Consider the following 26,131-nt stretch of genomic DNA (forward strand, 5'->3'; position numbering starts at 1 on the left):
GCCATGGTCCATTAGACTTCCTGTGGGAGCCTACTGCTCTCAGTCATTATTACTCTTGTGCTATCCTGAGCAGACTATGAAATTATACACATTCCTTACTTGGGAAATTGACAACTTGATTAAAAAGAACTGTCACCCCCCCCCCCAAAAAAAAGCCATGGGTTCAAATAAGAATTTCTGATTGATTTCTTTTCTTCTACACCTACCTTATAAGAATGTTAAGAATCCAAGTTTCATGTAAACTTGCCCCTTATCTAGAAATTTCAAAAATGATGAAAGCTTTATTGAGAAAAAATATTATTTATTTATTTATCAGAAGATCTCATTAAATTTAAGAAATTCACACTATGACTGGCTCTTCTCTTTTGATATGTGAAGGTTCGCGGAATAGAAATCACCATCCTCAAATAAGCAAGTTCAAGCCCAATAATCAGTCCTGAGAAATCTCATATCCACTTAATAAGAGACATACACTGACACATAAATGTTAGGTTCATTTTTCAGACAAAAGATGTATGGCTTCAAAAACTAGTGGCCTGGTGCCTTCTTTTATGCTAAGCTTCTAAAAGATTTAAATGAGTGGCATTTGAGGATGAAAGGGAAATTTTCTAAGGCAGTGGTCCTGAAACTTCAGCATGTATCAGAATTCCCTGGAGAGTTTAAATCACAGATTGCTGGATCTCACATCCTCACCCCTGCCTCTGCTAGAGTTCCTGATTCCGTAGGGACTGAAGTCCAAGAATTTACATTTCTAGCCAATTTCTCAGTGATGCTGATGGTGCTGGAGTGGGGACCCCACTTGTAAGAACTACTGCACTAAGGAAACTGAAGTCCCTTCTGTATATGCCTGGAAGAAGAGGATTGTCTTGTGATCATCATTCATGCCCTGGGCATTCCCTGAACCTTCCTGAAACAGAGCACTCTGGCCACTTTGCAATCTTGATGACCCAAGTGTATTGGAGTCTTGGTTTTGGCTTCTACCAACACATTAGCAAAGATCTTCTGTCCCTGGCCACTTGATTCTGTTAAAGAGCCTGAGGTGGGAGAGTATTTCATTCACTGGTACATACTAGGATACAGGTCAAATCTATGCTATTCCTCTGATTTTCTTTTTTTGAAACTGGTGGCAGGTGTGGTCCTTCCTAGGCCCTCACACGAGCAATCTTCCTTGGAGTCTCCCATATCTGACTGAGCTTCTCTTTTGCCTGCAATACTGGGAGATTTACATCAAATTTGAGGAGAGAGTTTTCAATCAGCACCTGAGTGTAGGCAGTGCACGTAAAGCAAGGTTCCTCTCTAAGCTTCTCTCCTTCTTCCAACTCAAGGAGTGATGCCCTTGGTACCAAATGAGGCCACCCCTTTGATTGCAGGTTAGGGAAAGCTTATTGGAAAACTGTCTAATTCTCCAGCACATTGTCTTAGAGTCTAGAAAGCTTCTTTAGAAATTAAACAATTCCCACGTAAGAAGCACACAGACTGAAACCAAATTTGATCTGTATTTCAGCCTCAGCGGTGGCTGCCATACTCTGGAAAAGGATTTTTATGGGAACCGGCAAATATCCCTGAAAAAAATGCAACAGCCCCAGATACATGCATATAGAAACAACTGGACCAATTTAAATCACCAAGTTCCTAAGAAGGAGTTTAAAGTTCTATTAATAAAAGGCAGAGTCACTCAAAGATGAAAGTTTAGTATAACTCAAATAAAAGTGAGTTATGCGGCCATTTCCCAGTATATACGTCCCATCTGAGATCTGGAAGATCATTGTGATGCCTCACAGGTGTGTGGCAGTCACGAGCATTACCTGATTCATCGACTCTGATTTTTTTAGTCGGGCTGTCACAATTCTCATCATCTGACATTTCCATTTCTTCTTCACGGCGGATACCCATAAGCTGCTCGCTTTGAGCATTCCGGAGCTCCTGAAAGCAGAAGGTAGGAGGATGTCAGAGTCACGCGCCCACATCAACCTACCTTTTCTCAATGGTCTTTTGGTGTATTAGGATGCCCATATGAATGCTTAGAATCTGAAGTTTTTGTACCTCCCGACCACCGCCTTGTATAATCTAGAATGAAGTTCTGAAGCATATGGGGAGTGGAAAGACCCTGGGATAAAGACTGGTCAAGGGGTCTTCAGCAAATTATTTAATCTCTTGAGTCTCAATTTCCTCGTCTGACAAAAAGGGGATGATAATATCACCTAGTAGGATTCCAAGGAAATGCCTCTCATCATGACTGGGGCAGAGGAGGCTCAGAGCTAGTGATAAGATACATGCGCAATGGCATTTATAAAAGGCCTGGTCGACTACTGATGCACTGTGTCAATTCAGGAATGTTTCGTCATCTCTCTTAACCTTGATTTACTCATTGGACTTCTGTGATAATAGTTTTGAGGAGAAAATAAGTGAATACTGTAAAGCTCCTTAGTGTCATGCTAGATGCTTAGTTTCCTAAGTTGATAATATGGACAACTACTATTCTTCATGCAAAACAGTGCCCCTGCATGTGTGTATGTGCTTATGTGTGATAGCTCACACTGACACACACACACACACACACACACACTCCACTCAAATCCAGATGGTAAAATTCAGAGAATAGATGACTTCTTTTTGGCGTTTCATATTATCATGTAGGGTTTAGTGTTTTTGTGGTGTTGGCTGTTTGGATATCACTTAAGGATCTTAGGATCATGTCTTACTTTCTCTACCTACTAGAGGAGTGATGGCAGTCCAAGGCATCTAATTTCTTTGAGCCTTTGTCTACTCACATTTTATTAAATGGGGAACAGTAGTAATACAAGGCTGCTTGAATACAAGAGTGTTTATGCAAATATAATGTAAAAGATAAAGAATCAGAACACATTTTCTACCACCTTGCCTAAAAATCAGGACACTATAATTGTCTATGGTAAGTAATTCTGTTATTTTGTATTAAGCTGAATAGTCTATGTTGGTGAATCATTATCAATTCTATTCTCTTACATGTATTGTCCTCAAAACAACAACAATGAAATGACTGCATTATTCTTCCCCCCCTTGAAATTGGTGTCTCTAAATAAAAGTCAGAGTTAAGATAGTTTTGCTTTATAATAAACCTATGAAGAATAAATTATAACACCTAATGTATTAATGGCATTATTTTAAACAAAGTTCTAGTGCCCATTTGATGAATGTGATATTTTATTGTGTTATACGTTCTCTGATTTCTCCTTTCTCCTTAGCACTCAGATAACTGAGAAGGACCAACAAGGAGATTTTTTATTGTTAATAGTATGTTGCGTGGTCAACTCTGAGCCCTGGGAACCAGCGCTGCAGAGGACAGGGAACGGGCTGGGGTAGAGAGGCTAGGTTCTTGGGAGTGAACCCGTCACAGCATCTTGAGAGGCCCCCGAGGTTGATGGGCAATGCTTTCTCACGTGGCCGTGTCACCCAGTAAAAAGAGGTACCAATTCCACCTTAAATGACACCAGTGGGTCTTAGAGGCAGATGTCACATGTGATTAGCAGGGACGTGTTTAGGTTGTGTCCAGCTAATTTTTCTGCTGACAGAGAACCCAGTTCCCAAAGAGGTGGCTTGAAAATACTTTAAACAAGGAAACATCAGGTGGAAAAATACATGAGGCTGAAAGGGCCTGTTGTTTAGTCTCTACGACTAATGACAAAGTGTCACATTGTAGCTGTTCTTGGGGAAAAGGGTGTTGGCAAGAAAAAAAAATTTGGAGGGAAAAAAAGCTGCGGGTGTTTCCACAGGGTGTCTGCGGTTCAGCAGTAAATCGCTAGTGCGCTCTCATAAATCTGTAAAGGTGTTGCAGATAATTAACAGATGCTGTACATGGGAACGCAGAAAAAATCAAGGCAATTATCAAGCTTATATGCAACAGAGAAATCATCCACAATGTTAAATTACCAACTGGTATTTAATCAATTAAGCGACATGTAGGGGAGAAAATCAAAGGTAATTTAGAATTCTATTTCCTGGTTTATCAAAAGCGGTGGGAGGAGTGGCAGAGAGGCACAAAGGCCCTCTGCAGGAGCACCTTCCAGGACTGCCTGCGTGCATTTCTGCCTCTTGGGCCTGTACCGAGAGAAGCAGGCGGTCTTCCTTGGAACAGAGCTGGACTCCGGTGTGTGCCCTGCTCAGCAGAAGGACCATCAGGGAGGCAGGGCCGGGGCGCAGGAAATCCGGGGCGCAGGAAATCTGGCGCGCAGGAAGCGTGATTTAGATCAATAACTGATATTTTCTAACGCTCACGTACCGACAACAGCCTTTTTATGCCCAGATTACTTAGCATCATGTTGCTTGCCTTTCTCTTAATGTTTCTTTTAATCATGTTTGGTTTTTATGTGACGGAAAAGAAAAAAAAATATATATATATACACAAATCATAGGCTAGCCATTCCCAAATCTGAATCATAGTTTATGGACTTCAATTTGTGTTTTCATAACCCTCAATCTGTTTCATCAAGAACAAGGACTCTCTCCTCCGGAGAATCAGCCTTGACTTTTGGGTCTCGATTCAGTGTCTGGGAGAACAGCAGGTAAGCGCATTTATTTTTCTGGCTCCTGAAAATTTAAAGAGAAATCCCGCTTCCTCCTGACTCAAAATCCTGAAGAGAGGAATGGAACTACATCAGTCACCAGCCGCCTTCTTAAGTATTTGTGAGCAAAATAAAAAAATGTCCTTCTTAACAATAAGTTGCACTAGCATGTTAAGTGTCCCATTATTGTACTGTCATTCAGGATTCACCACTCTAACAGTGATAATAAAGAATTCATTTGGTATTCATGTGGATGTTACATCTAGCGCCATTGGTATTTAGCTGTAATTTAGCATTAGTTAATGGGCACTTAAAATGCTACCCAAATGATTGATATTATAGTACTTTGTGGTTCCTCAAACTCTATATAAAACACTTATTTTACAAGTGTGAGCCAAAGTCGTTAAATAAACAAACCTTACCTTCTATAAGTTTTGGGGTTTGGAAAGAGGGGAATATCATTTAGAGAACTTGAATATTAACATGCTAGAGACAGAGAGGCATCCAAATGAAAAACATTCTCTCATAAAGAAAAAAGAATAAGCAAAGATAGTATACTTACTTTTAAATTACAGGTTCAAAGCGTACACTACACTGCAGAGTTAAAAATAACAGCTGGATGACCAATGACTAATGACACATTCTGGTCCTTCTGGGTGGTGAGAAAGGCCAAGTTCTGGCCTCTCTCCTTGGGGGAGATACTCACACTTCACACACTGATGCAGAAGGGTGGACCTGGCTAGCCTGGACATTCGCTCCCCGGGGGAAAGGTGCTCCGGGGAGACTGGCTATAGTACTGGCTGGCAGGCATAGGGCACTAAGGCATTGTTTGTGGAGAGAAGGCACAGAAGAAAGGCATACTTGCCATTTTTAGCCCAAAGAGCAAACCGTCATCATCACATTGCAGAACACTGGAAAAAAAATCCCTCTGTATTTATTTAAAAGCGAGTCTATTTCACATTATACCTTTCTTCAGAACACACAGGCAAAATGTCTTGGCTTATTTTCGAGCTCTTTGCTATCAATGGGAGAGATGCCTTTCTTCCTTTGCAGGGGGAGAAAGCACTCTGTTTCTAAGCATTAAGTCGGCTGCTTTTCTGGATAAGGCACAGGTCTGAGCTGGATTTCGAGCTGACAATGCGACAGGACAATGGCAGGAGAGCTGCCCGCTACAACAGAAACTGAAATGGCTGCAGCCACACTATTCTCTGCCAATCCAGCTGTGTGATGGTGGTTAAAAAGTAATAATAAAATCACCAACCTCAGAATGCTTTCGCCAAATGTCTATGTTCTTGCGCTGAGCTTTCGAGAAATGGTCCCAAGCTTTTTGTCTGGTAGAAGCGTTGAAAACGGCCACAATCTGCTCAACTTTGGTGAACAAGGAAGTCAAACAAGACAAGTAATTTATGTTGTGATCACTATAGGGAAGCAAAGCAAAGACACTAGGAGTCTATGGATGATGTCATAGTAGAAATAACATCATCGATATCCATCCAATTTGTGCCTTTTTGTACTTACATTTTAGCAAGGCTGGGGATGTCTCCTTTCAAGTCTGTCTCCATAACTTTAGTTTAAAACAAGTCCTAAATACAATTGGGTAGAATTCATGGGCATCTGCTTTCAAGATTCCGCAGCTCTTGTTTAAAAATGTGACTAGGTATGTCTACATACCTAGATCTATAGATACAGATCTGGTGTTGGCATACAGATGCCTGGGTTGGGGGCTTAGAAGTGGGGGTGGAGCAGCTGAATGAGGGAGAGCCAAACATACATCATTTTCTCTTTTGGTCCCATCTCAAGGCCTCACTGCAGTCCTCTGAAGACATGACTGTGTCCAAGCTCTAAGCCGGGACAGTGAATAGTTGTTTCAGATCGCCCCTCAATCTCAGGGGCCATTTTTACTCCTTGGCTCCTTTTACCCCTTTCCCCCCGCTCCCCTGTACCCACTGCAGCCAGCCGTCCAGCCCTCAGGCAGGAAATAGGAACCATCGCCTCCACTTCAAGACAGACCAAGGCTTACCCAACCAGCCGCACAGGCATGCAGATCTCATTTCAATGCCACATGGCGTCGTCCTCCTCTGTGGTAGTTCATCAAGACCACATACCATTCTGTTCTGCCATTTTCACTTTCATAAACCTGCTTTCCTAAACCCCTTGAAGTTCTAACTCTCTCACTTGTGCTCCATTTAGCACTTCTGTGGTTCCCCCATAAAGTGCTATTGGAATGATAAGTGTGTGGGGCTGTGACAAAGCTATATAGCTGAAGGGATGAGCTCTTAGTCCTGGCTATTAGGGGTGGGGCCAACCAACTGCAGATCCAATCTCGCTTAAACCGTTATTGATCTAGTAAGCATGGGATTAAGGAAATTATAGCACTGAATTAACCATATGATTAAACCTGAATTTCTGAATATTGTTAGGAAAGCACAGTTAGAACTAGCTTCTCATGCATGCTAATACTCTAACATAAATCCTTCTTAAGTGATTCCCAAGGCTCTATTATAAAAAAGGGCATCAAAGCTCTTCCAAATCTTCCAGGTGTCCAAAGTATGGCAAAGAGGAGTGGAATAATCCCCACAGAAGAGCAACACCTGGTGCTGCAATTTTAAAAATTATCGCACAAAATAAACACGCATATGAAAAACATCAAAAATTATTTAAAAAATAAATAAACAAGTGTGTGATGGAGCAGAGGAAGGAAGGAGATTCTGTTCACCTACCACATAGTAAATATCTTACAATGCTAATGAGCAGCCACTTCCCAATCAATGGGTAATTTTCACAGAGGCTTTTTATGTTTACTCTTTTCTCTCTCTCGAGAATCCCAATTCCAAATCTCCTTATTTATCAAATTGTATCATCATGTCACATGATGAGCTTGGCACACTCAATTTTACCAGGAGGATATTCTATCACTTTAGGCCACATTCTCCAGGAGCACGTGGGGCTCCCTTCCCCCACCCCATCGGGAGGAAGTCACACTGCCAGACTAGCCATGTTGTGCTGCTCTACGTGCTGACTTCCACCTGACCGCCAGCTCCCAGGGCTGTGCTGGGCTCCGCTCCAGCATGGCGGGTGGAGGAGCAGCTCGGTGGCCTCGCTGCCCTGGCTCCCTGTTGTTTTGTCTGCATGCGGGCTGAGGTCATGGGGGAATTTCAGCTTTCTTTTGTTTGGGCGACACAGAGTAGTCAGCCTAACATGCAGTGGTGAAATGCACTGTCAGACCAGATTTCAGGGGTGGAAATCATGGGACTGTTAAGAAAGCAACTAACCCCCAGTGCTTTAAGAGTAGGGCTTTTTAAGAGGCATCATTTAGAGGAGTGAGAACAGAGGGACAACTGGGTGGCACAGTCGGTTGGGCATCCGACTCTTGATTTTGGCTCCAGTTATGATCCCAGGGTTGTGGGATCGAGCCCCACATTGGGCTCTGCAATGAACGTGGGGCCTGCTTAGGATATTTTCTCTGCCCCTCCTGTGCTTGCTCTCTAAATGAGTAAACATTTAAAAAAAAAAAAAAAAAGAAAAGAAAAGAAAAAGAAATAAAGAAAGAAAAGTAAGAACTTTGTTATCCAGAGGGGAAGGGGCAATAAGACAGTGTTTGGTGGTGATAGTCAAGATTTTGCCATCAGTCAAGAAAGGCTGCTAATAAAGGGGATACACTAGAGAGAAAACTATCACATATATGTGGATGGAGGAGGGAGAAGGTAAGAGAGGCCAATAATACACAGGGAAGCATAAGGAAGGGAAAGCACTGAGAAGACAGACCCAAAGGCTGAATACTGCACAGGTTCAAGTATAAAAATAGATCCTCTAATATCTAATCAAGCTATGTACCACTGCAGATCTTTCCTGTTTGAGGCTAAGTACCTCAGTTATTTGGAGCATGTTGTCACCATATTCCAGGGCACACGTTCAACTCATTCATCCATCCATTTGTTTATTCAGCAGATGTCTAAGATCCTCTAGTCACCAAGCACTTCACTGATTGCTAGACATATAAGATCAAGACAGCCCTTGCCCCTGATGAGATCAGTCTCTAAGGAGACAGGAAGAGAAGCAGATAATTCTCCCATGCAAGAGAGGTATGGGCAATGGTATGGAAGACAGTACAGGGACATAGTAAGTAACCAGGGACACAGTAACTAACTCAGGAGGGAAAGTCAGGGAATTCCCCCAAAGAAGACAACATTGTTGCTAGGTCTTACATGATGAATCAATGCTGGCTCCACAGATCAAAGTCTAGGGGGAATACCAGGTGAGGATGGCTCAGGAAGGGCAGTAGATGGTGAACTTTATTTCCGCTGTAGTCTGAAAAGGCACATCTGAGTAGGATTCCTTTGGGCGAAATGATGAAGGCTTGAGTGAAGGCAGAACAGTGAAACGGAGGCAGGAACAAGGAATCATTTGATGGGGCAAGTTGATAGGACAGGTGGCCGACTTGGTATGAGGAAGGAGAAGGGTAGACTAGCACGCCTCAGGCCTGGGAAACTCATCAGTGACCATGAGGATGGATGGGGTGGGGGGAGGTCTGAGAGAGAACGCGAGGAGTCTGCTTTTGAGTGTGCTGAATTTGACATGCCTGAAGGTCATCCAGATGGAGCTGAAATACAGATGGGGGTTCAGAAAGAAGTCAAGATTCAAGGAGACATGTCTTAAATTTTCTCAATTTAATGCAGTGTCATGCAACTGTATTCTTCTGAGTGGGGTAACTGATTAAAAGCAAAACTAAATTGTGATTAACTTTACACTTCTCATTAAGTTTTGTACTTTCTCTGCATATATTAACAAGTAATAAAGAACCTTCCCCCCCAAAAATCCAAAAACTGTGTAACTCAGCTTAGGTTTGAAAAACACTCTCAGTTTCTCCAAGGCTCAGTTTACTTCTCTCGTTTCTGCACAGACTGCCCCTGCACCAGCCATTTGTCTTGCAAATGAGAGTTCTAGGGCACACAAAGGACTCAGAAAGAGCGCTTGGATCAGCAGGAATTCATCATCATTAGGGAAAAACCACCTCAAAGAGTATGCCTTAATGAATGTGATTCAAAGACGGCAGATTTTCAGAATCATAAATCAGGATGACCGCTGGTCCTGGTGTCACAGGTAAAGTCCAGACAATCTTCGTCTCCAGTAGGGGACCTCAAAGAGCAAGCTGACTACGGCTCACTACTCCCCCAGCATAATTTATACTATTTGTCCTATCTACGCTAAAACTGCAAGTAGTTACTAACTAAACCGAATCTTTAAAATTCTACCTAAAAGCTCAGAGACGAGGTAAACAGGAAACAAGATGACACTGTCATTTGTCCAAAGAAGCAGCTTAAGAAGAACAAATTCAGATCACCCCCCCAACCTGTGCCTTCACCACCCCTGGTGGGCTAGAGACTACTGGCTCCAAGGTCACACGTGAGCCTGGGTCGACTGTATGCTCAAACAGTAAGAGCTCAGTCAGAAAACTTAAATCTGCCCTTCACCCCTTACACATCGCCCCTCGATCCCCGCCATCTACCACCAAATTCTATGTTTCAAGTGTTTTGCCCAAATTAGGTTTTTTGAGAATCATGAAAAACCCAAGAGTGCTTTTTCATAATTATGCTTGAATGTCAGTCTTCAATGTCATAATAGAGTCCCTAACATACATCCAGCAGGTATAAGTGAATTTATAAGGAAGGATAAATACAGCTCTGATGAAATCGCTAATCACTCTTTACAGCTGCAAACCCCTTGTTAGAAGATTAGAAATTTGAAGCATTTATTTGAGCAAAAATCAATCAAATTAGGCAGTGCCAAATTGTAAGAGTGCTCCACTGACTGGCGGGAGCTGGGCGCAGGGAACAGGCTTTTACAGGAAAAAGGTGGAAGCAAAGCAAAGAAATCGTGGATTGGTCACAGCTTAAAAATTCTAGTTGGTTGCTTGTGATTTGTTGTCCTTAGGGTTCAATTTTATAGCTTTAAGGCACCCACAGGCTTGATTTTGGTTTGCTTACATACCCCACCACAGCATTAGGGCCACGTCCGTCTGGGATTCTCCTTGTTTAATGTTTAATTAATTTAACATGCCAGTAGTGATTATTCATGATCTTGTATGAGTGTATGTAAGACACATGTATACCCACATACACACACATCATATACACCTATGTGTATATATTCTTCAGAATTAAAGAAGTCCATAAGACTTAGTAATTCAACAACTTTTTTTTCTAGTACTGTCCCCTACCTCAAAATGTTTGGACATCTGCGGAGTTCACAGCATACTGCTCACTTGAGAGAAAATGTTATACATCATCTTTAGAAGCACTTGTGTTCAATCTTCGAGAAGGAAAGCTCAGCACGGGACATCCGATCACCCAGAAGTGGGCCACATTTAAACAAGCTCTCTGGGAAGGAGCAGAGCACCAAGCACAAAACCTCGGATTTCCAGGCTGCACAAGCCCCTGAATTCTGAGCTCTGGGGCAGAAAAGCCTTGGAAGCAAGGAAAGGAAGGGTTGGCTCCTCCCAGGAACACAAGCCCAGGCCTTTCTCTTCCTTGTCCCGCTGACTGCGTTCTTAGTCCCTCGGCTTCCTCCATCTTGTGTTCCAGCTAAATAGCTGTGAAAGAGTCTTAAATCCACTTAGCGCTGCAAATGTCTGGAGACACTAAGTCCTTCTGGCCACTAGCCTTGCCTAAATAGAGCACCTCAAACAAATCTTCAAGCTCAGTTTTTGTTTTTAATGTTATCTGGGCTCATCACAGAGCCCGACTCTGTAGTGTTCAGAGGAAATTTGATTTGCCTTTAAGGGATAACATTTTTTCCCCATATCCTCTATGAATAGCTCATAAAAGATGTTCTAAGGCACATCACAAAATGAAATAGTTGACCTCCCCGCCCTGTTCCTGTTTCTTTTAAATACTAACAGCTAGGGTAGAAGTGATGAGCCTTGGCTCTGGACTGAGGAATTACAACAGAAGGCATGTAGTAAGTGGTTCGGGCTCTGAGGACACCCACAAGAGCAAGACAAAGCCAGAGGGAGGACACAGACAGGGGAAGCTGCTAGAAGAGATTCCCAGAGAGATTCCTGCCTACTCGCTCCGGTCCTGAGCACAGATAAGCCTGCCAGTCAGTCTGGCAGGAAGCCCAGGAAATAGAGAATTAACATGGTCAAACCCATATATTAGGGAGGCATGGACTGGAATTTCAAGTTGAGGAGGAAAAAGGGCATTCTGGGGTTTTCTCCTGAGATGAAGAAAAAGAGCGGTGCTGTGTGACACCGTGAATCTATTACAGGGTGTTATAGCGGAGGCCACGACACCGTGAGCGGGCATCACATTTCTTAACTTCCTGGCTAGATGAGGCCAGATATCTGGTTCTTTGGGGGAATGCGGATGGAGACAGAGAGAAAGAGAAATGTGGTGGTCAAAGTATAAAAACAAGAAATAGGATGCTTTTGGCAAATTTCAAGCACACACGGAATGGTGACATTATTCAAAATAAATGGTAAGATATTAGGCGGATGGTGACTTCTTAAGCTTTGTATAAATCCCAATACATTTCGGGAACTTATTAATGCATATATTCAAATATTCTGAGAAGTATCAAAACAAAAATCTATGAGAATTTTATAATTTTAATGGTTCCTTACAACATGCAGCATTTATTAGGCTTTTAAAATCCAATAAATCCCCCTTGCCTAGATTAGCCCTATTGACTAGATGTATTGAAGAAAAAAGGAACACAGTGGAAAGTAAAAGATTACCTTTCCCTCCGGACTGACTCCATCCTGTTTCTCTCTTTAAAGGAACCACTCTTAACAGATTCTAACATCTCCATGCAGAGAAAAATCTTCTCCATGTGGTATATAGACTGTGTCTATTTTTCTATGTAAAATCTTTTTTTTTTTTTACTTATAAAAAGTGTATCCTTTCTTTACTTACACAAAAGTGCCGATATTATATGCACTGGGCTGAAACTTGCTCTTTCTCACTTAACATATCTTGGAAATCTATTCATAGGCATGTTCATTTCACTTCATTTAACCGCGTTTCCCTTTTTGACGCTTTGCAGGTGTCCTGCACTTCATACAGATTGAAGGCTTGTGGCAGCCCTGCATCCAGCAAGTCTATCAATGTCACGTTTCCAACAGTGTTCGTACGCTTCATGTCTCTGTACCACGTTTTGGTAATTCTCAGTAGTACGTTGCAATGTTGCAAACGTCTCATGATTATTACATTTGCTATGATGACTATTGAAATTGTTTTGGGGCACTGCGAACCATTCGCACATAAGATGGCAAATTTAATCAGTAGATGTGAGGGTCCTGACCGCGCCACTGGCTGGCTCTCCCCCACTCTCTCCCTCTCCTCAGGCTCCCTGTTCCCTGAGACATAACAAGATTACAATTGGGACAATTAATAACCCTACGATGGCCTCTAGGTGTGCAAGTGAAAGGGAGGTCCCATCGGTGTGGCAAGCTTCATTGTCGTCTTATTTTAAGAAATTGTCACAACCAACCCAGCCTTCAGCAAACACCAGCCTGATCAGTCAGCAGCCATCAACAACGAGGCAAGACCCTCTGCCAGCAAAAAGTTTACAACTCTCTGAAAACTCAGAGGATGGTTAATTAGCACTTTTTAGCAACAAAATCTTTTGGAACTAAGGTATGTACCTCTTTTTTAGACATAATGCTATTGCACACTTAATAGACTACAGTGCAGTGTAAGTATACCTTTTACATACATTGGGAGACCAAAATAGTCATTGACTCACTTTATTGCAATACTCACTTTATTGTGGAGGTCTGGAACTGAACTCGCAATATTTTGGGGGTATTCCTACCTTCGTAAGATTGTAATGAACATCCTCAGATATATCTTTGGACTTTGTAAAATAATGTTTTAAGTTTATTTATTTATTTTGAGAGAGAGAATGTGTGAGCAAGGGAGGGGCAGCGAGAAAGGCAAAGAAAGGGAGAGAGAGAGAATCCCAAGCAGACTCCATGCTGTGAGCAGGGAGTCTGACGGAGGCTCAATCTCATGAACCATGAGATCATGGCCTGAGCCGAAACCAAGAGTTGGATGCTTAACCAACTGAGTCATGCAGGTACTCCTGCACATTTTTATATAAATGTCTTTATAAGAAATTCTTAGAAATTTATTAAAAAGTATGTGAATTAAAAATTTTTTAAATGTTTATATATTTTTGAAAGAGAGAGAGAATGCAAGCAGGGAAGGGGCAGAGAGAGAGGGAGGCACAGAATCCAAAGCAGGCTCCAGGCTCTGAGCTGTCAGCACAGAGCCTGACACGGGGCTCAAACCCATGAACTGTGAGATCATGACCTGAGCTGAAGTCAGACACTTAACCGACTGAGCCACCCAGGTGCCCCCACAGTATCTGAATTTTAAATTTTTGAGAGCGTTTGCCAAATTGAACTCTAATTTCATGCCCACTAAGTTTTTTTTTTTTTTTTCAGATTAACTGGAAGTTTGTACCTTTTGACCCCTCTACCCATTTCCTCTCCCTCTACCCTCTGCCTCTGGCAACCACCAATCTAGGGGCCTGTTTTAACAAGCTTTACAGGTCACTCCAATGAGTGCTGAGGTTGGAGAACCTCTGATTTAAAATCTCAGAGTAAATAAATGAGTAAAACATCATCTCCTTTAAATTTCCCAACAGCCCTCTGAGGCTGGTGCTTCCATTTTGCCCACTTCACACATGAAGAAACAGATTCACAGAGAGATATAATTACTTGTCCAAGGTCGTATACTCAGCAAGTGGTGAAATTCAAAAAGGACCCACGGTTCTAATCCCCTCTGCAGACAGGGAGTGGAGGCCCTGAAGGAGCTTCCCTCGGGAATGGGGTTGCACCCACCTAACTTCAAATGACGTATATCTGAGTCCTTGGACAGCGCAGGGATGAGTGAGGGCCACTGACCTCCCCCCAGTCAGAAATCACATGTAACTATTGCCTCCCCTAAGACTTGACAGCCTCCTGTGTACCGGAAGCCTTATTGATAAGTGTTAAAACAGGTGATGAACACATGTTTTGTATGTTATATGTGTTACATCCTGTATTTTTACAGTAAAGGAGGCGAGAGAAGAGAAGCCATGTTTGCAGTACGCATGTACTGCATTGAAAACATCTGTGCACCAGCTCAGTTCAAACCCATCATTGTTCAAGGGTCAAGTGTACTTATAAACATCTGTGTATGTATTTATACTTACAGGCTAAAGTCTCATGAGCACTGTGGAGCGTAACATGTCAGACACTGTGCTAGGTGCCGCAGATCCAAAGATCCTGCTGGCGCCTGTAGCCCTAGGGGGAGACAGCCACACACGGGACAAGGTCACGGTGGGAGAAGCAGCTTGCGGAGTGCATCCAAGGAGGCAGGGAAGGCTCCAATGACCCTAGGTTCAAAACTTTAAGGAGCTTTCTAAAATAAAGGAGCCAAAGAGTTGAGACTGCTTTGGGGCAGGCAGCGGACTGCCCCTCTCCCGAGAGTGTACTGAGGAATCTGAAAGAGAGTGAAGAGGACTCAGTGGCTGGAAAAGGACCCCTGCTTCTTGTGTGTCTTCCAGACGGCGTGTGCGCTTAGCACGCAGGCATCTTAAATCCACCCCCCTGCCCTACTTCCGTTCATCACTGTTGTTGAATCCTTAAGCCTCTGCAGGGGAAACCTGAGGAGGAGGGGCCAGGCTGAGAAAGTGCTTTTAGGAACGCAGGACTGTGGGGCGGCACCTGCGGGGGAAAGGAGAGCCAGGAAGCTCGCGTTGTCCAGAAAGTCTTAGCTGCACCACTGAGTAGCTGTGCGGCCTGAAGAAAGCCTCTGCATTCGAGGCCCAAGGCAGAGGGGGGATGGACTACAGTCCTTTCTTTTCTGTTGTAAGTTTATATATTTATTTAAATAATCGGTACACCCAATGTGGGGCTTGAACCCATAACCCCTGGACCAAGAGTCGCACGCTCTTCGAGCTGAGGCAGCCAGGCAGCGTCCCTGAACTAGTCATTTCTAAACATCCTCTCTAGCTCTGAGATCCTACAGAAGACGGTGTGGCAAGCCGTTTCTACAAAGACATAGTAAATATTTTTGGCCTTGCAGATCATACATCTACCCTGCTACAAACCCAAGCAGTTTATGTCCTTAATAAATGGAAGGCCTCCCACTTTGTGGCTGCTCTTTCATGATCCGCCCTGGGCACAGTTTTCCTTTGTTTGAGCATGGACACCAACTTGGGACTTCTTTCTCGGTTGCACATTATAGTCCAGAACACGTTGTCTCTGCTTTAAAGGGATTTTATAGACATCTCACTTTTCCTGGGATCGAGTCTGAAAGTGTCTTGGCTTTAAAAAGGTTTTGTAAGGGTGCCTGGGTGGCTCAGTTGGTTAAAGGTCTGACTTTGGCTCTGGTCACAAACTAACAGTATTGGTTCAAGCCCCACATCAGGCTCTGTGTTGACAGCTCAGAGCCTGGAGCTTGTTTTTGGATTCTGTGTCTCCCCCTCTCTCTGCCCCTCCCCTGCTCATGCTCTGTCTCTCTATATATCAAAAATAAACAAAAGAAAATTAAAAAGGTTTTGTGGGAAAAAAAGTTTGCATGTGGATTCTTTCCAAAGTAGCTCAGAGACTTTCCCTTCGTAGCCTATTCCTCTCCTGCCCCACCCCTACCCACTATCACCCCCATCCCTCCTCCTTACGCTTAGCAGTGGGTTCCTTTCAGTCCCTACTGAGCTCATATCACGATAGAACAGTTTTCCCTCTAGCTCCTGAAAGTTGTATCTTTCCTGAATGGCTAGGCTTCACAGAAGACATATTATGTTAGCTCTTGCAATCTAGCCTTTCACAGCTCCTTAGTGGTCCAGAGGGTATGGCTTAATTTCTGTCTCTCATCTTGTTATCAGTAAAAAAAGAAAAAAAAATTCATGTTACTATTGTAGTGGTATTACTTGGCTCAGTAGATATGTTTTCAGTGAGACTGAGAAATTCCAAAAAAGTTCAACACTCAGATCTGGCAGGCTTTCAGCATCCTCTACTATCAGCTTTGGTAGCCTGTGAAACAGAAAATTCTGTGCTCATTCTTGATTTGAAAGTTTTTACTAAAAAATATTTTCTCAGAGTGCCTGGGTGGCTCAGTCAGTTGAGCATCTGACATCAGTTCAGGTCATGATCTATCTCACAATTCATGAGTTCGAGCCCTACATCGGGCTCTGTGCTGACAGGTCAGAGCCTGGAGCCTGCTTTGGAGTCTGTGTTTCCCTCTTTCTCTGCCCCTCCCCTACTCATTCGTGATCTCTCTCTCTCTCTCTCTCTCTCTCAAAGATAAACATTAAAAATTTAAAAAAATATATCTTCTCTGGGCATTTATTGCCTGAGAGCAAATAGGTACTTTCTTTTTAAATGAAAATAATGTTTCCATCACTTAAAGCATTGGCAAATATAGTCATCAGAATGATTTTGAGGAGAAACAGAAAACCTGTCGAGCTGCTAAAGCAGTTATGGGGAATTTTTTTTCTCATGGATGAGCGATAGCAATGACGACCACAGACACGGAAAACGCTTTAACACTTCATAAAATTCTTTTCCGACAGGAGGAACATAGAAGCCAAATTTCCCTTGGCAGAAATTAAAAAAAAAAAAGTTTAGCTGAGATGTTCCTAAGAAATAAATGGCTTCAGAAAGAGCTTTTCAGGCAGAAGAAATGTGGATGATGACACCGATATGCCGGAACGAGGGGTCGTGGTCCACAGACGACCAGAAACCCCTCCCCCTTCACTCAGGCGCTTTGCGCACTGCCTGGTACCTAACAGGGGCCCGTAAATGCTTGTGGATGAATTGCATCATTCATTCAAACACCTGAGGCGTTGCGGTTTTAGTCAAGAAAACAGGTGAGGACGTGACAGAGGAGAGTGGTCAGGGAAGGCGCCGTGGCTCTGAGGAGAATCCTGACCTGTCTAGAGTCAGTCGCCCCCCCCCCCCCCCCCGCCTCTCCCCGGGGCATGCTGCGCACGCGCTCTTAGGGTTGAAGTCTGCAGTGCTGCCTGCAGACGCAATGTCCCCAGTGAGGCAGAAAGGGGGCACATGCGCCGCGGGATATGTGATCCACTGTTCTGTGCTCAGCGAAGCAGCCCTGGCATTCTGGCTGGGTCCCGGTGGATGCTTGCTCAGTTCAGATGTTCAGGGCAGAAAAAAAAGGATCAAAGTCAATAATATGAAAGGGCTACAGGGTTTCCGAAATGGGAACAGAACTGAGAGGACTGGCTGGTCAAGCCCTTTCACTATAGAATAGACGAGAAAGCCAAGACTCAAGAGGCTGAACTGACTTTCTGAGAGTCACCTGGTGAATTGATGGTGGAGCTGGGCTTATAACCACCATCTCTTCAAGCTTCCTCAAAAGCCCCTCCTCTGTTTGCTGTTTTCAAGATCAAAGATGAGGGGGATGCCATTTCCTATCATTAATGTAGAGAGCAAATCTGCATGGTAATTCTAACCTTTCCAGCCTCCGGGCTGAAGTAGTATTAACAAGAGGACTGCAATACCACCTACTGCAAGATTCTCAACGGAAGCATATTCTGTGTATGCCGCTGGAAGGACGATGGCATATTCGAGAAAAGCCCACTGAGATCATGGCGTATTCAAAACCCCCAACATTTAGAATATGCTTTGCAGCTTTTAGGTTCCAGACCAGTTTCCAAGACCACCCTCATTTCCACCTAAGGTCTTTAGTTCTTTGATCAACAGCGTTAGTTGCACTGAAGACTTTGAGATGCTTAGACCCTGGGGCGATGCTCCCTGGGAGGTGGGAAAGGAGAACAGTAAACAGCCTCTTTCTGTTTAGCCTAAAATTCTACTAGAAGAAAAAACTAAAGCTCCAAAACCGGATGCACATAAAATAACTAGAAAGGAATTAGATATTCAAGGGGACTGTGACAGTGTTCATAAGTGCTGCAGAAGGCAGGAGCCGGGAGGGGGGGTGTGAGTTCCACTAGGAGGAAGTGTGACAGAGGCCAGGTTCCAGTTCTGGCACGCAGCGAGGGAAATGGCTGAGGCATGGATGTGGCCTCGGTGCCAGGGTGGAGGGGGAAGAGGGTGGTGCTAGAGGCAAAGGCTTCATTCTCGAACCAGACAGCAGCATTTATATTCCGTGTGCAGCCAACACAAAATAACACTGAACACTTCTCTGACTCCACCTTGGGTTCTAATCTGCCCCCAGATTGCTGAATGGCCAAAGCCTGTTGCGTCTGCTCTAGAACCTGTTTCCTCCTCTATTAAATGAGACAGTTTGAGCCAACGGGTCTCTGACATTCTCCCAGTTCTACTTTCCAGTCCTGCTCATTATATTTTACGGCACGTACCCTTAAATTAATATTAATAAACCCTTCTCCATTGCCGTCTGCTTCCCCGGTTGCCTTTCTGCCACATTGCTCCCTTCCTTCTCTTCTCTCGTCCTGGGAAGCTTGCTGGGGAAGTACCAAAGTGGGAATATCATGGAGTGTTTAAATTTTCATTAGATGTGTGCGTTTGTAACAAGGCATGCACAATTGATCATCTTGGCATGCATATTAATAATTGAGTGCTGTAGTACATGCTTCCTGAACTTTATAAACAGCTCCTTTCTGAGCTTTGAAATGACAAGCTTTGCTTGTAACTGAAAAACTGAAAGTGGGCAGGCCTGTGCAACATATGTTTCTGAAGGGCAAAGAAGATCAAAACCCAAGAGTTTCTCAGTCAGGAAAACTGGGCAGGTTTCTGCCAAACAGGTTAAGAAGTGACATAAACATGAGTCAAGGATGACATAAGGGTAAAACGACGTAAGAGTGAAGTGAGTCACCTGTGCTGACGTCTTTTCCTCTTTTGTTTCTATATCTAGCAGATGAGATCTCCCCCAGGTGGCCCGGATGGGATGAGAGAGCCCCAGCTGCCACACGGGGATTGATGGCGTCCTCAGCTAACATCTGTCATAACCGCATTTCCATGGTCAGAAGTGAAAAAAGATCCCAAACAGAAGTGAACGGATGCTGAACTCCCTAAACACCTGGTTGTGTCAGGTGCTGCCCCTTGAGGCGTGAAGCCAAGGCTCGTATGGAAACAATGGCTACTTGATTAGGTTTAATAGCTGGTCCTGGGGTGAAGGCCAGCGATAGGAGAAAGGTTAGAAGTTGAACAAATGTCTGCAGAATGGAAGACCAACAGCTAGGAGGTAACTCCTGGACCTCGATGGGAACCTTGAAATAAATCATAACGTTCTCTTCATGTTATTATTCATGGCTCTTGGTTTCTTTTCCCCCTTGAGCAAATGCTATCTGCTCAAAAATGAAAACAAGGACAAATATGACAAGCAAAGCGAGGAGATGGGTGCATCTAACCCAGTATAATGGACTAACGCTTAATGACACTTCCCTTCTCCTATTTCCAGCAAATTCTATACAGGGGCCCGACCCTTGGCCATGCTTGGAGCTTTGCAAGAATGTGCCTGAACTTCCCAGAAGTTGTTAAATAAGCCCTTCCTCAGGACACGAGGTCAGCCCCACCTGCTGTGATATGCGAGTTCCTCAATATACCTGCTTTCGGATGGCCTCAGAACAGTTTCCTGACACTCAGGGCTTTCCAACAGAGAGGTCCCCATGGAATGCCATGGAGAAGGGCACCGGCACTGTGAAGATCTTTTACGTGCAGGGTCCGTTCTCAGTGACTGCCAAACAGCTAGATTTCCAGCCACTTAGGAGACAGAAAGCAGAGATGCCATTCCTGAATTTTAGTGCTAAATAATCGTGATCTAATTCTAAATGGGAAAGCCTCAATGTGATTCCTGAGGTGTTTTCCGGAAGTATTCGTGCAGGTAAATGGGAAAGGGCTGGTTCTGCTTTTGAAAAATGTTATCATGTTACTATGTTAGAAGCAGCTCATGTACAGATACCGACTTCATCCCACCACTGAGTGGGATGAGCTGAGTAGGGGTAAGTCGAGAAAGCGTGGTGGAGATAAACAAACATGACTGCCCCAGACAGGAAACGAGATATATTTACAATGCAAAGGGTCATGAAATGTGCACACATCTAGCAGCTTAGCCATATTACTGCTACTATTTGTGGGAGGAATGGTAGGCCTTGGTTCCTCTTTACATCTGGTGTGGTCATCTTTGCAAAAGCACGTGGGAAAGAATAAAACATTCTGAGGTTGTTCACTGGGACATATAATCTTCCTGTTACACCCTAAAGACTTAACTCCAGCTCAGGGTCACCTTTAAGGTCTCTCCCATCTTCAAGGTGTCCTGATGGGTCTTAGCTACCAGGGCACACGAAGGCCCCTCAGGACCTCCATGGCTGGGATGTGTACTGCAGAGCCAGCACTGTGGTCCGGCAACATCACCTAGGACTTTTCACGGTCTCTGCTGGCTGCTGAAATACTTGGCTAGAATCAAAGAACAGACTGAGGGTAGAGGGGTGTCTCTCATGGACAGGTTGTGGGACAGACACAACTGAGGAAGGCCGACATGAAGTTTTCTGATGACTCTTCCATGCTGACCCTCTCGCCTGCTACCAGGGGTCTGGTAAAGTACAGCAGTTCTCCAAGGAAAGCACAGCTACGGACGGGGCTTCTTGATCTGTGTGATTACACCTGCAGAGTTGAGGCCAGGGAGCCCTGGATGGTGCTGCTAACAATGCCAAAGTACTCTCCGACATCCCTGGGACTCCTGAACCATTTCAGGCTTCCTTCCTGCTGCCCTTCCCATTACTCACTCACTCACTTACTCATCATCCTGTTTCTGTGTTCCAGACGCTTGGTATGCGTGGAAGACTAATCAGCAAATCACCCGCTGCACATTTTGGTAAGTGCTCTAGAAGACCTTGAACTTGCAGTGGGTGGTTAGCCTGGGGGGGGGTGGTGCTAGGAAGGTCTCTCTGAAGGGTGGGCTTTCAGCCAAGACCTAAAGGACAGGAAGGACTCATGCATGTGGAGGCGGGGGAAGTGCGAGAGGGACAGAGGTGCAAAGGCTCTGGGCTGGGAGTTGGTTATGATGGGCTCCGCAGGAGGGAGGCCCATGGGGAGGACACGTGGTGAGTCAAGGGAGGTCCGAGCTAAAGAGGCAGGTACAGAGAGCCTGCAGGCTGTGGATAGTGAACATTATTATAACCGCAATGGGAAACGACTCAAGGGATTCAAATGGGGAAGATCTGTGAATTATATCAGGCGATGTGTGAAAAATAGATTGAACAAGAGTAAAAGTAGAATGGGAGGGACCGTGGATGGCAGAAACTGCAAAATGCCTCTGGGCAGCCATCCTCCCCTCCTTCTTTACCATGACACCCGGTTCCGTTCTGGGGAGCAATGGGCCCAGTCAGAAAAGCATATTTCCTATTTTCCTTGTAGCTAGGCACCAACACACGTAATAATTCTGCACAATGAGACCGAAACCGAAGTCCGTTGGGGATCTTTGGGCAAGTTTTGCTGTCTTTCTCTAAAGGTACAACCCTGTCCTCTTTCTTTTTCCCCCTATTTTTATCTTACGTGATTTGAACCTGTAAAAAAAGATGCGATGGCAGGAGCAAGAGCAGCCATTTTCGACCACCACCCAGGAAAAGTTGACGGCATCACAGAATCCTCAGGCCTGACAACTCTGTGAACACCCACCACCAACCATCTAAATCTGGATTTTACCATATGAAAAGAAAAAAAACCCCTCATTTGTTTATGATAAAGGTACGATTGTCTGTTACAGGTGGACCCTGTACCTAAATAACACACCAGGCCGCATCAGGTGGGCCATGCTAGAATGCTGGCATGCAAAGTGAAGAAAAGTGGGTCATTTCTGAATGTTGAAACAGTGGGATTTCCTGATGGCCTGGATATGGGCTTTGGTGGTGGGAGGTGATTGGGGTAAAAATTATTTACAAGCTTGTGGTCTGAGAATGTATTAAAATGGGAAGGAAAAGTCCAAAAAGAAAAGGGTTTTAAGATTTAAAGAATTCCAGGGGCACCTGGGTGGCTCAGTCAGTTAAGCATCTGAGTCTTGATTTCAGCTCAGGTCATGATCTCATGGTTTCCTGAACCCAAGCCCCACATTGGCTCTGTGCTGACAGCATGGAGCCTGCCTGGTAGTCTCTCTCTCCTGTCTCTCTGCCCCTCCCACATTGGTGCTGTGCCCCTCCCACCAAATAAATAAACATTAAAAAAAAGTAAAAATTCCATTTTTGATAGCTCATAGTGGAGGTGCCAAAAAGGAATCTATTGTGGTAACCTCCGCTCCTCGGTTTCCATAAGGTGGATTTCCTTCCAAAATCCCCGGTCCTGCCACAGCCTTTCACGTTCTCCTTCTCAGGGAAGGAGCAAGCCAGCCAGCCTGTCCCCCTTCTCCTTTCCTGCACATCCCTCTGCTCCTCCCTGCTTCCTCCTCCCTTCCCCCTCTCCTCCTCCCCCTTCCTCCTCCACTTCTTTCTCCTCCCCCTCCCCCTCCCCCTCTACTCCCTTCCTTCTTCTCTTCCCCCTCTTTCCCTACCCGCTTCCTCCACCTCCTCCTTCCTCTCCCTCCTCCCCCTTCTCTTCCTTCCCTCCCCCACTTCTCCTCTCCTCCTCCTCCTGCCCAGTGCGGGCAGAGGTCTTCAGGCCTGCTTGTGGCCAGATGCTTGCTCACCCAGAGGTCCACAGTAGGAAGCCGATTGTTGCAGCAGACCTCAACCTCATGTTCCAATTCAGCCCTGACTCCCCGGGAATAAAATGCTGAGGTTTGGATCCCCCCAGCCTAGGCCAGCTTACCCCTGTATAACGTGTGCATTCTTTCAGCCACAGGATCTGGGCCTCTTTTTAACAGATGCTTCTTTCAATGGGTATTGCCAAAGAACACTAAATTTCTCCTCTATTCTAATGCCTGGCTCCCTTCCTACCTTCATTGTTAGAGTCCAGGGTTGAGTCTTCCCTGCCAGGTGGGACAGTGAAGTCACGTGACTGAAAATATATTATAAAGTTGGGTCTAGTGAGCAAAAGTTACCCAGAAATATCTCCGTGTTCAGGCACCTGGTTTATCATCACTTTGCAGGGACTGTATCATTAAGAGTTGAGTGGCCCTTCCCTTTCTTCCTTTTCTCCATTACCAATCCAGCCTTACCTCCACCCCACCCACTAGCCCATTCTGGGCTTCCCTCCTTTTAAAGAAGGAATCAATATTAGTGTTCTTTATCCTATCCCTGGTAACCCTAACTTCAGAACTGCTGCACATACATGGTCATGTGAAAGGTCGTCTCTCAGGGTAGGTGGTCTGAGAACAAACGGTCTGATGAGACAGCACTTGTTTTTTTCTATTCCTTTTCTACAAAGAAAGGTGTCCCAGGTTGGTCTCATGCTGGATATTTGGTCATTTATCAGAGTTCACGTGTGAGAATATCTTACGTACTTGACGCTGCTGCAAAAAAGGTCTTTTGACAACAGAGTCATAAAGAAAGCCCTTTCCCACTTGACAGCGTGGGTTTTCATGCCCCTCTCTCTTCTCATCCTAACAGATACATTATCCCTTGGGTTTGCACTGATGAAAGAGGCGATCGACATTTTGGCACCTTGTATCATTGAAAATAATACTTATTCTCAGAATGAGTATGTAAATCGCATATGTCCCCCTCCCACAGCACTCTGCACCTGGTATGGAACGGAACACGGCATTGTCACAGTGTCATTCAGTGACTTTTACCAACCAGGGGAACATCACCAACTGTAATGCATTATGCCACTGTGACGTTAACTACAGACACAGACAGAGTGCCCATAAAAAAAATATACGCCCTTTTTTTTTAATAGAGCCCTGGGTAATTACCCTGACTATTGTTCTATAAGCAAGCCCATTTATACCCCTTCATCAGTTTAGGGTCTGGACATGAAAAATCACCAGCATTAAGCGGTTAAGGCAATCTGCTTTCCAGATGAAAAAAGGACAAAAAAATAAGATGGCAGGAAACCTTCTACTCCTGAGTGGCCCATGTGGATAGTCAAAGCTCACCTCAAATAAAGGATCCTGAGGAGTTTTTCTGATGATACCTTCATCCTAAACAGAGCTCAAGGACAATGTGTTTGGGGTCTGCTTCCTGCTGTTCCAGCACTGGGAGGATGCAGGTCTGCGGGGACAGCCCACAGGTAAAGGGTGGTCGCCCTCAGGCGTGTTGGGTGGGTTCCAGCAGGCACAGACGCATGTGGGGCCCTGCCCTGGTGACCAGGTGGGGTGTTCTGAGGAGAAGCTACAGAAATGTTGCTCACCTTGAGAAGTAAGCTCTCAGGGCAGGGTCCGTGTTCCTCCAAGATGCCACAGAACATGAAATAGGTTATGAGGTTTGCCACTTGATATGGAGGAGGATGGGAAATTATTGATCTACTTACCCCCAAATGAAATAAAAAATTAAATGCATACAAAAATAAAAGGCAAAGCCACAACAAAACAGATGGCCCCCAAAATTTTACTTACATTGAGTGAGGATTCCAGTTAAGGCATTTTTAAAATTCTCCTTGGCTTCTTCCATCTCCTGCTCATGGGTGGCCTTTTCATTCATCAGCCGGCGGACGTGGCTGTTGGCTGACTGCACCATGGAATAGAACTGGTTTGCAGAACGCCGATTCACCTCCCCTCGCTCAATCCAGGAGAGCAGCACTGTGATAGCCTCTGAAAACTTGCTATCATCTGGAAAGGGGAAAACCAAGTACAAATCATGTCAAGGCAAGAAAATGTACTTTACTTCGGTTCTTCTCAAAAGACAGAGCACGGACCATCTTAATGGATACATTTTTGGAACTGGACAAATTAGCTTTCCTAAGACTAACTGCACTAGCATGTCTTAGGCTTCCCTTTCACATCTAACTTGATGGTACCATAGAGCCATCCAAGAAGTACATGGTGGCTCACTCTCTCCTCTACCAACCTGGTGAGCTTAGTTTCAGATCTGTTCTGGGCATTCTTGGTGACATGGTTCACCAAAGCCTGATTTCTCTTTCTCAAGAATGGCTCAAAAAACTGCCCTTAACCTATTTGGTCTCTACTTCACTTTTCAAAATTCTTTTATCAGGCAGGTTATACAGAGAAACTAGTTGTCTGACTTAGAATCAGCTGAGTTAGTAGCAAAATATGGATGACAAATTAAACTATTTTACAACTGGATGTAATGGAAGATATTTTCCCAAAGTGGTTATAGGAATTAGTCAATTCTTTTTCTACTAGAGTTCAAAACAAACTTCATTTTACATTTAATATGACACATTTAATTAAGCTGAAAAATAAAATATTTCCTTGTTTTCAACAAGAGAGGGCTTGTTCCCTCAGTGGTCAGAGTTCTCTGTGGAACCATTTGGAAGCCGACTAGAGTCTACTTGAACTTGGTTTGAGGTATGTGTGTGTTGCAGAGGGGGGTGGGGTGCACAGAGTGGGCAAGGAGGTCCACCTGTAAATAAATGATAAAGTTTATTTGAAAGAAAACAAGTAAACTTGCTTATTTGGGAATGGTTTCTGGGACAGACCTGTGCTGTATGGCTTAGATGGAGGGAAAAAAAAGCAAGTTTAAAGGTAATTAAGTTAATTAGAACTGGAAGTTGTATGTCAATGATCACAACATTAATCGATCCCACTGCTGAAGGCTCACTGCGTACTTGC

At 44.3% G+C, this 26,131-nt stretch overlaps 1 protein-coding gene across 2 annotated transcripts in view; it reads right to left on the reverse strand.

Moving 5' to 3' along the window:
• ENOX1 (ecto-NOX disulfide-thiol exchanger 1) overlaps window positions 1-26,131 on the reverse strand; it is a 240,232-nt gene that overhangs the window by 116,742 nt on the left and 97,359 nt on the right. For both annotated transcript variants that reach the window (XM_029936687.1, XM_029936688.1), the window contains 3 exons: window positions 24,956-25,168; window positions 5,803-5,909; window positions 1,806-1,923 (listed from right to left, as the gene is read on the reverse strand). In XM_029936687.1, coding sequence (XP_029792547.1) covers window positions 1,806-1,923; window positions 5,803-5,909; window positions 24,956-25,168 — 438 coding nt within the window. The remainder of the gene's footprint in view (window positions 1-1,805; window positions 1,924-5,802; window positions 5,910-24,955; window positions 25,169-26,131) is intronic.

The sequence above is a fragment of the Suricata suricatta genome, chromosome 4 (genome assembly GCF_006229205.1).
Source record: "Suricata suricatta isolate VVHF042 chromosome 4, meerkat_22Aug2017_6uvM2_HiC, whole genome shotgun sequence".
In the NCBI taxonomy this organism is placed as follows: domain Eukaryota; kingdom Metazoa; phylum Chordata; class Mammalia; order Carnivora; family Herpestidae; genus Suricata; species Suricata suricatta.